Source organism: Xenopus laevis, chromosome 7L (assembly GCF_017654675.1).
Source record: "Xenopus laevis strain J_2021 chromosome 7L, Xenopus_laevis_v10.1, whole genome shotgun sequence".
NCBI lineage: Eukaryota > Metazoa > Chordata > Amphibia > Anura > Pipidae > Xenopus > Xenopus laevis.
In genome coordinates, this window is record NC_054383.1 from 108,126,440 (window position 1) to 108,140,378 (window position 13,939).

A 13,939-nucleotide genomic window follows, 5' to 3' on the forward strand; every position below is an offset into this window, starting at 1 on the left:
GGAAACGCCAGCATTTCCCATTTACGAGTGGCGTGCGAGCTGCCGGGGGGCCCCGAGGGGGTGCGGGCCCTGGCCCAATCGCACCCCCTGCTCCCCCAGTAGTTACGCCACTGCCTCTGTGTCAATTCACACACTTGCTTGAGATTCAAAATAGAGGAGGGATGGATGCAGTAGTTCCAGTGCAACTATATGGAAGTGAATGGAGTAACTTTGGAAGCAATTAATGAATGCCATGAATTTACACAACTACTGTGTCCATTTCTATGGAACTGTGGCTACGATTGTAAATAAGCTGTACTGACACAACAATTTTTTGCACTTCTTAAAAGGGTTGTTCACCTTTGAGTTAACTTTTAGGGGCAGATTTATCAAGGGTCGAATTTCGAAGTGTAAAATACTTCGAAATTCCACCATCGAATTAAAATACTTCGAATTTGGCCATCGAACGATTGAAGTAAAATCGTTCAATCGAATTGAACGATTCGAAAGATTTTAGCGTACGATCAAAAATTTTACTTCGATGTGTAAAGACTTAGAAAATGGTAGTAGAAGGTCCCCATAGGCTAACATAGCACTTCGGCAGGTTTAATTTGGCAAAGTATTGAAGTCAAAGTTTTTTTAAAGAGACAGTACTTTGATTATTGAATGGTCAGATATTTAAACTATTTTTACTTCTAATCTAATTCGAAGTAAATTCGAAGTCGTAGTATCCAATTCAATGGTCGAAGTATCCAAAAAATTACTTTGAATTCCGAATTTTTTTACTTAGAAAATTCACTCGAATTCACTTCGACTCTTCATAAATCTGCCCCTTAGTATGATGTAGAGACAATTTGCAATTGGTTTTCATTTTTTTATTATTTGTGGATTTTGAGTTATTTAACTTTTTATTCAGCAGCTCTCCAGTTTGCAATTTTAGCATCTGGTTGCCAAGGTCCTAATTATCCTAGCAATTATGCAGTTATATGAATGAGAGACTGGAATATGAATATGAGAGGCCTGAATAGAAAGATGAGCAATGAAAAGTAGCAATAACAATACATTTGTAGCCTTACAGAGCATTTGTTTTTAGATGGGGCCAGTGACCCCCATTTGAAAGTTGGGAAGAGTCAGAAGGCAAATAATGTAAAAAAAAAAACTATAAAAAGAAATAATAATGAAGAAAAGTTCATTCGAATTGGCCATTCTATAACATACGAACAGTTAATTGTGAACCAACCCTTTAAATAGTGCAGCACAGTCTTCACCCAGACCTGATATCTTCTAGATGTCTATTTTTTTTCTAAACACTGTATTTTCTGGTCTACAACAAATCAACGATACATCTGATTGCCAAAGGAACATGTTTAGTCAGTTGGTAGCTGGCTGCTTATTTAAGGAATAAAAAATAGTAACACTACTTTTTCTCTCTCTAAGGGGGAAATTTACTAAAGGGCGAAGTGGCTAACGCTGGCGAAAATTCGCCAGCGTGACATAATTTTGTCACTTCGCCGATTTACTAATGGTAGCTGGCGTAATTTCGCCAAGGAGATAGACTCTGGTGCACTCTAACGCCAGGTGAATTTTCGGTCTGGCGAAAGAGCGTTCCTACACAAATTCACTACGTTTTTGATTTTACTGAACATTACCTCTATCGCCAGACTTGCCTTCGCCACCGCAGACCAGGCGAAGAGCAATAGAGTAGATAGGAGTTCCTCAAAAAAAAGTTGAACATTTCCCAAGAAACGCTGTTTACTTTGTTTTACTTTTTTAAAGGTGATAGGCTGAAAAAGATCGTAAATTTTTTTGGGGTACCCTTCCTAGATTTCCTAACATATGGCACCTAAACTGTACAGTGGGCACATGTGTAGGGCATTATAACATCTCTATTTTATTTTATTAAGGTCCCCTGGCCTTGTGTAGTGTAATGTATTTGCTGCAACATATACGGCCATTGTATTTTAACTGCACGCCGTATGCTAATTAGCTAATGGTAGCGTAACTTTGCTGCTGAGCGTAATTTCGCCAGCGTTCAGTACCCTGTGCGCAACTTTGGATCTTCTTTGTGAATTAGCGTTGTCCAGGCGAATTTACGCCTGGCGAAGTCTTGCGATGTGCGCAAAGCCATCGCTGGCGAATTTTCGCCGGTTAGTGAATTTGCCCCCTAAGTCCTATTGACAGTGCTCTACAGAACCTACTGACCTTCGGGTCCCTGAGTTTTGGCACTGCTGCACTAAAAACAGCAGAAATCTCTATCCCTTTAAAAAAGGGTTTATGGCCTCAATCAGACAAATAAGAGACCTAGAAATATGTGTAGTGAGGATTGTAAATCAAGGTTTCTCAAGAGATCACATTCAAGATTTTGTTTTGGAGAATGGAATTATAAGCAGGAATCAGCATGACTTTATGAGGGACAGGTCATGTCAGAGAAATATACTTGCTTTGTAAAATATAGTAAATAGGAATCTGGCTATTTAGCATATTTACTTTATAAAAGACAATGGACCAGGAGATCAGAGAAGCAAAGAGAAAGAGAGGCTAATGTAGAAGGAGCTATGAGCAAGTTACTAATATATCCTTCATTACACAAATTTGTGTGTAGATTTTCTGGAGTTTTAGGGGGTTATTTTTTGTTAGTTTTTATAAATAAAAAAGGTCAGACCAATCCCTTGTTTATAAAAAAAAAATAAAAATAAAAAAAAGCCTAAAAAAACTAGAAAAAAATCAGATCAGGGAAAACGCAAATTTTTCAGATCGTTGTGCAAAAATCTGAAAATGTTCAGATTATCATACAAAACCCAGTGCAGACAACAATATCTTCAAATTGCAAATAGGACCTCTGACGTTGACTTCTACAGGACCTCGACAGGTTGAAGGAGTATTTTCATATTTAGACCTTTTGCTGCCTCAGGGTATAATAAATCTTGAAAAATCTGAGGTTTTTTTCCACTAAAAATTTGGATTTCATAGTAAAAAAACCTCAATTTGTTTCACGTTTTTAGCATTCAGACTTTAATAAATAACCCCCTTAGCATTCAAGGTGCAACATGAAGCTAGAAATAAACCACTGTTCTGCTTCACAAATGCAAAATATAACAAGACTGGTAACGAGGACTTCTCTTTGGTCTTTCATTTTTAATCATGTTTACTTGTATGATATTCTGTATAGACCTAGACCAGACAACTGCAAAAGATAAGTTACACCAGATTAAATTCTTGGAGAATACTGTGGCATAAGTTAACTGATGTTTCCCCATTGCCCTAAGGTCTTGATTTTGAAATGCTTATTGCAATTTTGCACTAGTTTTTCAGTACTTGCAGCTACTATTAAATTAAACTAACCCTTTTGCACTCCATAGGCATTGAGGCATAATTCCAAGGTTTTTGCAACTGTTCCTTGTGAATATTATATGAGCATTTAGTCAATTATATTGCTGTTGTTCAGGCAACATGTTATAACTGAGTAATGTCTTAGGCTTTATTTGATAAACATTTTTCTGTCCTTCTTGTTCATCTCTGGTCTCAAAATAATAATGTTAATCTTAGGTATAAATATACATGCAACTAATCCACTGCTTGAAGATAACATGGCAAATATCTCCACTGCCACCATGTACTTCCCTGTGGTGCTGAGGTAGGCTGGGATGAAGGAGATCCAAACAGCTCCAAATATCAACATACTAAATGTGATCAGTTTGGCCTCATTGAAACTGCCTGGTAATTTTCTTGACAAATAAGCTATAGCAAAACATAAAGCAGCTAAAAATCCCATATATCCCATTGTGCACGAATAACCAATTGGTGATCCCTTGTTGCATTCAATAATGATGGTGTCCATCTTAGATTTATTGTCTTGGTATTCAAAAGGAGGAGAGTGTACAAGCCACCCAGCACATATAATCACTTGTATAGCTGTGCACACAAGCACCAGGGTGTTAGTTACTCCAGAATTCAACCACATTCTCCTGTTGCTCTTTGGCTGGGTGAGGTTGAAGGCGATCACCACCATCATTGTCTTTCCCAAGATGCATGAAATGCACATGACAAAACTGATCCCAAATATAAACTGCCTGAGGATACAGGTTATAGTAATGGGACGACCAATGAACATTAAGGCACAGAGGTAGCAGAAAAAAATTGAAAGGAGGAGGAGGTAACTGAGATTCCGGTTATTTGCTTTCACAACAGGTGTGTCTGCATTTTTAATGAAAATTAACAGGATACTGAGAGAAAGGAGCGAGCCTAGAACAGAGATAGTAGCCAACGAGCCTCCTAAGGTTTCTCTGAAAGACAGAAATTCCAAGTTCCTCATCCAGCAGCCATTATGTTTCTCGTTTGCCCACATGTCTTCAGGGCATTTCATACAGCTTGTTGAATCTAATAAGACAAAATAAAACTTAAGATGAGCAATGGCCACTTTATATCATTAACTGTGCTATTTAATAACATAATATGTCTATGGAGGTTAATACATCTCCTGTGGTTACGACATCCTTCTTTTGACAATAAGAGGTACAAAGTAGATATATTTTTTCTGAAATATATCATAGTGGTGCAAAGTATCTACTTTCTGTATCTGTATAAACCTAAGGTCCTGAAAAACAAAAGTGATGCGAAAGCAACGTTTATTTCTTTTGTCTTTCTTCATGTTTGTTTATGAGAAAAAGGGATCAGGGGAGACCAATTTTTTAAATAAAATGAAGAGGCTTAAAAAGTCTCTGCTAGGTCCATCAGTCATCATTTCCAGTAATAAACATTTCAATTGGGTGTCCTTCATCTCACTGCAAATAAGAGTTGTAAAAAGTTCAAGGCACTTCATTTTCTTACCTGTTTCATTGCTAAACTCGTCTTCTGAGCATAAGATACAGTCAAAGCAGCAGACAGGCTGTCCCTTCCGTGGTGCCTTTCTGTATCCTGGAGGGCAGCTCTCACTGCATTTGGACATCGGTGCCTAATGTACAATATACATGATTATATTACATTTATATTAAGGTGATTGTTAAGTTAAATACCAACTTTTCTTATACTTTTATGTAGTACAGAAACCCAGGGCCTATTGTGTCAGGGTGTTTAGAGCATTAATCAGTTACAAAACTAACAGATATGTTACATTTAGTTAATGCTGTATTTGGCACAACATGTTTTAGGTCCATGTTTACTAGATATTGTTTTAATTTTAGTCCTTTTTTAATGTTCAATACTGTAGCAGGAACCTTTTTTTTCTTGTTGTGGTTGTAGAAAGCAGCAATGTATCCTTTAATCAAGGTCAGTTTAACCTTGGTCAGTTTTAGAAACTCCTAAGTTGGCCATACACTAAAAGATCTCCTCTATGGCAAGGTCAACAAATGACGCAGGTCCGGACTGAGAATTTAAATAGGCCCTGGCATTTCAGGTACACAGAGGCCAAATCAGCCCACATAGAGGCCCAAACAGCCCCCACCAGCCCACTAAATAGTGACTTTCTATGGGACCTTATAGCAGCCCCTCTGGCATTTGCCAGAACCCACAGATTACCAGTCCGGGCCTGCAAATGAGCGTATCTTTTCCGATGTGCACAACTTGAGGGGGGCGATAACAGGCCACAGCAAATACAGGGCAATACTATCCCTATCCCAATGGGATTTTGAAACCAACCCAAGCAATAGCTAGGAGATTTTCTGTCAGATTTCTCTTAATAGTCGGGCAGGCCCACCCGGAAGGATTGAATCAGCAACTTTCATTGACATTTGCATGCCAACTTTTACTGGGAGATTTATTCATTTAATCTGTGAATGCTATAAAATTGTGAATGCTATACAAATCTAGCTTTTCTCATTTGATACATATATTTTGTTGATAATTTTATTACTATGACCTCGTTATATGGAAAGCAAAACATCGAGATAAAGCTATTTCAAATGGAATGAGGTTTATTGAGTTTAGCAAAGAATATTTAATGGTTTTGAAAACAGTCAATGTTACACCGAAGTGTCCCATGAGCGTTTTGCCAAAGACACTCCCCTTTTATAGATTAAAATGGGAGTACACATACATACGTTATATAACTTGAACCCTCCCAAAATGTTGGAAGAGGACTGAATGTTCTTAGCTACAGATATTGCACTGAAAATAGTTTCCCGCTCACAACTGTCCCATAGCCTTGCAGTTCTTTATCTGTTAACAGCAGACACAGGGTGGGACCCAGTAAATGAAGAAAACACTTCTGAAGAAAGGGGCCTCATCTAGTATCTGCTGACACTCTGAATTCTGTCAGTAACTTACAAAGTGAACTCTCATCACTGGGTGTCATTAATAAGAAAATAAATAAATGGGGGAACATCACCTCTCCCTTCACCTTTCCTGCCTTGGGCATGTGGTTATTGCAGCGTCAGAATGATAGGGGCATTTGTTATTAGATTTTATTATTCTTACACTCTGACACATAACCATTTGTCCATCATTGGAATAGGCTGTTCTCATATAAATGTGGTCATATAAAAAATATATTATCAATTTATGAAACATTCAATTAAAGTTGTTGCAAAAAATTTTCAATGAGGCTGTAAAATCTCAACAGTCTTAAATTCTTAGAGAAAAACTTAAATCTAAACGGTTTGAATGCTGAAGATTGAATTCTAGAGAATCTTGGCAAGTTTTCTTTAAAAAGATAAATCTGGAATATTCAGGACTAAATTGTCAATACAGTCAAGAAAGCATTTTAAACCACAAATTAGTCAGATAAGAGCAAAACAATATATAAAGATATTGATATACACAAATAAAATAGCGGGTGTAGGGATATAAAATGATGCTTCCTTGATAAATTAATTTTATGAAAATTTCTCTTTTTCCTTTACATAGCTGTAAAGTGTATTCTTATGGTATAATGTTGACCTATTCTTCAGTCAAAAAACATAAATTAATTCAATACCCCAAAGCCCTGTTCATTGCCAGCTCTTCTACTCTTCCTAAATGTACAGGCTGATATGACGAGAAATTACAAAGCGTATGTCATGGCTTTTACATCTGCTAAAGGTGTAGACCAAGGTTCAGAAGCAGTTGAAGGAATACATGATGGTTATTATGTGTGACATCTTTAAACGGGTGGTTCACCTTTAAGGTAACTTTTATTATGTTATAAAACGGCCAATTCTAAGCAATCTTTTCAATTGTTTTTCTTTATTTATTTTTTATAGTTATTCGCTTTTCGTCTGACTCTTTGCAGCTTTCAAATGGGCATCGCTGACTTCCTTCTAAAAAACAAATTCTCTGAAAGGCTACAAATGTATTGTTATTGTTACTTTTTATTACTGCTCCTTCTATTCAGGCCTCTCCTGTTCATATTCCAGTCTCTTAGTCAAATCAATGCATGGTTGCGAGGTTAATTTGGACCCTAGTTACCAGATTGTTTAAGATGCAAATTGAAGGACCGCTGAATAAAATGCAAAATATCTCAAAAATCTTCAATAATAAAAAATGAAAAAAAAATTGCAAATTGTCTCAGAATATCACTCTCTACATCATACTCAAAGTTATCTCAAAGGTGAACAACCCCTTTAAAGCATTTGTGTTGTATATGTCTTCTCACTGATCCACAACTTATTTATTGTGCCTCCATGAACCCTTGTCAAGGGTCTTTTATTAATGTACTGTGAATGTCTGCAAACTCTACCACTGGTGGGACCTAAGTGGATGTGGAAGTCCTTTGAATCTGATGCTCACTCCAGATCTGCTAGTTTATTCTCTTGCAAAGGATTATTGAATACTATTTGCACATACCTCTGTGTAACCTCCACTCCAGAATATAGTGTTGTTACTTAGAACAATGTGACTCTCAGGAGTTTCTTTTACTGTTGCAAAATTGACATATTGCGTTTCACCATTGGGAAGAGCTTGCCAATTCACATATTCATGGTAAGAATTCAAGTCCCCGTTCTCATCAAAGAACAACTCCTGACCTGCAGTGTTTCTTATTCTTACACGCTTAACATACTGCAAAGTCTAAAAACAACCAGACAATAAATGTGAAAAATAAAAACGTATACAGGTATGAGATCTATTATCTGGAGACCCGTTATTGTACAATTATGTTTTATAAGAGTATAGTTGTTTAAATATAAAGTTGGTGATTCAGAATCAAAATATCAGTATTTCTAATCAAGTGGTTTTAGAGATTGTCTAAAGTGTGCTTTGTAGCATGAAATGCACAAGGCTTTTTTTTTTTAGGACATGTAAACATAATAAAAACAATTTGGGGGGAATGTAATTAAAAGTGGCAAGTGTTATTTAACGTGGTGTCTTTGCAAATGTTTAGCACTGCTCACAATGTAAAATCAGTCACTGGCGAATATTACATTCTGCATGTAACCTGTTTTTATATGCTTACTGAATAAAACATTTTTCATTTTTTAATACTTTTACTGGACTCTTACGGTGCTCCGCTGTTTTTTCTTCTTATCCTTGGGATCCCTTTGACCGCATGGGATGGCGGCTGGCTGTGCAGCATGTTTGAATCTGGTGTCCGGTAAGTGCTCCCACTAAACATTTTTTTCTGGACATTGCATTTTCTCTAAGCAAAAGTTTAGCGTTAACACCTGCTCTGGAGTTTTGTTAAATATTTTGTCGCTAAAAAGATCTTAAGCTTGCGAAATTTAATTACATACGCTGCGAATGTTGGCAAAGGCCATTTGTTTGCAAACTTTGCAATGAAGCCATTGAGGTCTTTAAGCAGTCAAAAAGGAAGCAATGATTGTTGATAACGTAAACAAGTGTTTATTGCGCTAGCGAAACATATTAGATTCCCCCATTTGTTTTTAAGTAATTAGCCTGTAGGTGGGGATCTTGTGGAGTGCCTGCTCATCTTGTTTAAGACTGATTTAATCCACTCCCTGTGGCTACTGGTCGGAGTGTAACCATGTGAAATAAGCAGTGTCGGACTGGCCCACTGGGATACCAGGAAAACTCCCGGTCGGTCCAGGTGTCTGTGGGCCCTCTTGCCTCTAATCATTTGGTCTATTTCATGGGCATTCCCTATTTATTCATGGGAAAAAAGAGGCTCAATAATGGAAGAATAGACTATAGTATGTAGAGATAAAAGACTTACAGGGGAATGTAATAAAAGTCGCAAAGAGCAAAACAATTCGCACCAATAAGACTAAAAATCCACATCTCGCAATGTAATATTGTTCCTTAAACGGTTATTGCATTGCGAATTTTAATTGCGCACTGCGAATTTTAATTGAGCATTGCGAATTTTAATTGCGCACTCATAAGAAGTGCTTGAAGGTGTCGTAATCTTTTGGAGCAAACATAACGACTTTTTCAGTAAGAAGTTTTATTACATTGACTGCGCATTGGCGCAAACTATAAAATTCGCAAACGGTCTTTCACTGTCGGAAGTGGTCGCTAAACAGTTTCCGGGCTCGCAAAAGCTATATTAAATTCGCACAAAGCAAAATTTGTTCGCGCAAAGGCATAACTTTTCGCATTGCGAATAGTTTTTCCGTTAGCGATTTTTATTACATTCCCCCGTTAGAGAATAAAGAGGTTGAGTGAGGAGAGGAGGAATAATAGTTTGGAAAGTGGGCCCACAGTCTAAGGTTTTCGGGTGGACCCCTGGAAATAAGTCAATAGTTCTACATCAGGGAGAGCACTATAGTGCCAAGTTCAGTTTATTCCTCACTCATGGTTATTTACCAGTCTTATTTGTGCATTAATCACTGCAATTTAAATGGATTTGTATTCATATTTAAATGTCCGTGCTATAAAGTGAGGCCATTATAGATATAGATACTACAATGATCCAGCAAACAGTGTTTGTGGAGTTGAAATTTTTTGCAGTACCCATGCAAGATGATAATACCTGAAAAGTAAGTACATTGGATGGTGAGATTTTGCCCTCAAAACAGCTTCATAATTGGTTAGAAGTATTAGCGATGGACCAAAAAACCTCAGTAAATGGAACATTTAATGGAACATGATGATCATTAACAGAATCAGTGATTCCTCAAAGATTGCAACACCTTTATGGAAGAATCAGGGATTATCCCAGAGCTGATTAGTATGTGCAAAAGAAGTGTCCTTTGCTAAACCAGTGGAAAGATCTGAGGATATAAGAACTTTTAGGATTTAATTCACAGTATTGTTCCTTTATGGCCTTCCTGCTTTAAATTTGAGCTAATGGCAAAATAATCTACATATCTGGTAGATAACCAGGAAAATTTATATTTTTTCTTACCTTCCATGGGTCCAATCTACCTATGGTTAAACACGGGTATCCAGATCTGCGGGAAATCATATTGTTGATACCATGGGCCAGTATATAAACTGCATTGTAAACAAGGATGGCAAACACTGAAGCAGCTTCATTATAACCTTGGCGTTCTAAAGTTGTAAGATTTTCCTGCCCTGTACAATAGAATGATCCATTGACTGGCGTTTCATTGGGCCACAAACAACCAAAACTTGCTTCCCAAAATGATTTCATAAAAATATCATTGGGATATAAAGATGGATGAATGCCATAAAGAAATTTTCCAAAACCAGGGATTATTGTTAAAGGGAACTTTTGCCCAATAGTACCATTTAATGTTCTCCAAAACTCTTTATAGGAAAATATAGGAGAAGTGATAACACTGCCACTGGCAAACCAAACTTTTCCAGTTATATTTTCTTCAGTTGCGACTTTCATAAAAGGAATTAGCTCTGGCAATGAGCAGTAAAGTACCACAACTGTGGCTGTTGATTTCCTGATGACTTTGAGAATAGATAGTGTCTGATCTCTGGTGTGTTGGGCAGATATCCGCATAAAAAAGGCCACACAAATCCCAGCTGCTTCAATATCTTTTCTCAGGAGCTCACTGTCATACAGGTCAAAATCATTATCAGCAGCGAGAATTCCTATCCAGGTCCAGTTAAAATGGATCATCAGCATATTGAAATAAAAAGAATGTATCTTATCATTTATAATAGTGCGTAGAAAGGAAGGGAAGTTGATTTTATTACTTAGATAAGCCAATGCTGACCCATAACTTATCTGGAAAATAAATTGTAGATTTTAATGATATCAAAAAATTCTTTGTATTGTTCATCAAAAAAAACCCATTATGTCACATTAATGTAACTCATACAGTTCCTCGAGTCAAATTTGTTAAAGAAAAATAATGTTTTTCCTACTTCTATTACCAGTGGAAAGCATTGTTCCCTAGCAGTTTTATTAAGTGGAAAAAAGTAAAAAAAATTACTGAGATGTAGGAATTTTCCATTGATTTGTTTTATGATAAATTTTACTTAGAATTAAATTCCCACAATTTTTACTTTTTTCCACTTAATTTGGAGTAGACTTGTAAGTTATTGGCCCATAGTATAAAATCATTTTTAACAGCTCAAAGAATAAGGATAGGTTGCACTCACACATCCTGACACAGTGAACGAAGTGCATTTCAAGAGCAAGCTCCATGTTTTTCCCTATAAATGAATGCATCATTTTGGACGCAATGTGAGTGTTGAATTGGATGCAATTGTGGTGCATCCAGCACAAATGCACAATAGGACAGTCTGCCTGGTGTCATTTTATGTATATAATAAAATTTTATATTTTATAAAATTATAAAATTTGTGACCCTTTTAAAGCCATAATGGTAATCCCTTGGAGTCTACCATTGTCCTTACATTGAAAGTGCTTTGGACAGAGCATTTTTCTGAACTGATCAACATTACTCTTATATTACAATACTGATAAACCCTTTACATGGTTTTGACTTACCTGAGGAAAACGATACAGCCCCAAAATTCTTGCCACTGCAACGGAATTGGAAGATTGAAGATCTCCTATTAATCCCACCATCTTGGATTTTTTCTGACAAATGTAGTTTGGATTTGCTTTTTCAGCCCCTGACAGAAGCTGTAGAGCTCCATTAACAGCCTGCATTTCATTAAAGCAGGAGTCGTAAATCCGAAAACCCAGTGTAATGTTTGGCAGAAGTTCTGGATTCTCATTGATCTCATTAATAGCAAAGACCATGGCAAGTACTTGTAAGTAACAGAAAACAGATAGCCTAAAAAGAACACAAAATCAAGTGCAAATTAGGCTGTCAGACATCTAAAGCTGGCCAGAGATGTTGAGATTTTTAAAAGATCCGATCCTCATCGTGAGACCACGATTTTCTCGGAACGATCCGAAAACAAAGGGGAGCTGCCTGCTTGGCCCTGCAAACATAGATAGATTGCACTGGGACCGACAAAGATTTTTTGACCTGGCCGATCAATTTCCTGACGAAAAATCGTAAGATGTACAATCGTTAGAATCCCACTAACCGCACGATAATTTCGAAGGATTGGTCGGACTTCCCTAAAATCAGTCGTTCAGGCAAGAAGAATCGTTGCGTCTATGGGGAGCTTTAGGGGTAGATTTATTGTACAGTTATAGGATCATTATCTGGAAAGCTTGGGATATGGGTTTTTTTTGGAAAAGGTGTTTCTGAAGTCAGCTAAAGACCATTTAACCATTAGATAAACCCAATAGGATTATTTTCCCAAATAAATATGGATTCATGCTGCTTAGTTACCAATAAGTACAAAGTACTGTTTTATTATTACAAAATCCTTAAAATGCTTAAAATGGACTCTATAGGAGATGACCTTCTCATAGCTTCTGGGAGCTCTCTGGATAAAGTAATCCCATAATTCTCAGCAGGCTGATCTTTTTTGCAATTTATAAAAATGGCTCACAATCAAAAAAGTTTTCAATGAATTAACACATTTATCAAAGCTGATAGCTGAATTGATTGCTCAAAATGTTGCTGTTGCAGCTACAAGATGGATTATATGGTATAAGAGCTCTGTACCCCAAGGTCCCTGAGCTACTAAAAGTTACCCCCTGTTAACCCTTTACTCCTAGTATTTTCAATTGATAAACTGTATATATAAATATATATATATATATATATATATATATAAATATATATATATATATATATATATATATATATATATATATAAGTTCAAAAAAGAACCGCACTTTCAGGACTTGCTCAAAATGTAGAAAATAGTGTAAGTTTATTTCAACGTTTCGGCTCAAAACTTTTATCTGATTTTATTTGATAAAATTGAGCATAGGACTGGCCAGATATGGGATGACTTTGACGTAGTTGGCCAGCTTAAATATATTGCAATATATGGACAAACAATCCCTGTTTTGTTTAAAGGGTAAGGCATTTTTCAGTAGCAGTATGCACAAAATGTCTCTGTCTTAAATATATTGATAATGGGTTGCGTGCAGAGGACTCTTGTGTTTGACTATATGTATTTTGTAGTCACGCCCTCATTGCACCCCCGCCTAATGGTTTTAAAAAATAGTGGTGAGCACAACTTTCCCTTGTTTTATATATATATATATATATATATATATATATATATATATATATATGTATGTACTGTATTCTTCTCCAGTCACTCCATTCATTTCTACATACATCTAATAGTTAATAATGTTACAGCTGGGCCGACAATGGGATAAATACATTGCATTACATTCTGCATCTACATCTTTTATGACAAATGTAAGTAATAAAAACAATGGAAGTGAAATAGTAAGAATTACACTCTTTTGTATAGTATCATCACCCCACATTTCCCATATGAGAATATCAGAAAACAGACTTACTTGTTACATTTTCCCATTGAGGGCTTTGAACTGAAATTGATTTTAATGTTACTTGGTTCAAGATGCACAGGGATGAGAGCTCCAAAAATAATGTCTCCATCTTTTTCATAAAATTTCAGATTTTCTGAAGGCAACTTGCAGCCTGGATATCCACTGCTTGTGTAAATAGCCCAGCTCAGTATCAGCAGCCAGTCTAGTGAGTGCAATCTAATGCAATAAAGTAAGCACAAGAAGTACAGTTCATTACAGTGATAATTAATTGCTCACCATTACTATACAAGAGCAAAACAAAAATAATAATAACATGAGTACTGGCAT

At 36.4% G+C, this 13,939-nt stretch overlaps 1 protein-coding gene across 1 annotated transcript; it reads right to left on the reverse strand.

Moving 5' to 3' along the window:
* Positions 1–3,457: 3,457 nt before the first annotated feature.
* On the reverse strand, positions 3,458–11,980 carry LOC108695876 (extracellular calcium-sensing receptor). Its single transcript, XM_018224828.1, has 5 exons — positions 11,723–11,980; positions 10,196–10,993; positions 7,738–7,959; positions 4,807–4,930; positions 3,458–4,356 (listed from the first exon to the last, which is right to left on the reverse strand). The coding sequence occupies exons 1-5, from the start codon at positions 11,978–11,980 to the stop codon at positions 3,458–3,460; spliced, it is 2,301 nt and encodes a 766-aa protein (XP_018080317.1).
* Positions 11,981–13,939: the final 1,959 nt, after the last annotated feature.

Bases quoted from the DNA above. Each gene is read 5' to 3' on its own strand.
- LOC108695876 (XM_018224828.1), bottom strand. From the start codon at position 11,980: ATGGTCTTTGCTATTAATGAGATCAATGAGAATCCAGAACTTCTGCCA. The intron at 10,994-11,722 runs GTAAGTCAAAAC...TTTATTTTCCAG, and splicing joins GGCTGTATCGTTTTCCTCAG to ATAAGTTATGGGTCAGCATT. The intron at 7,960-10,195 runs GTAAGAAAAAAT...GGTTGTTTTTAG, and splicing joins GTAGATTGGACCCATGGAAG to ACTTTGCAGTATGTTAAGCG.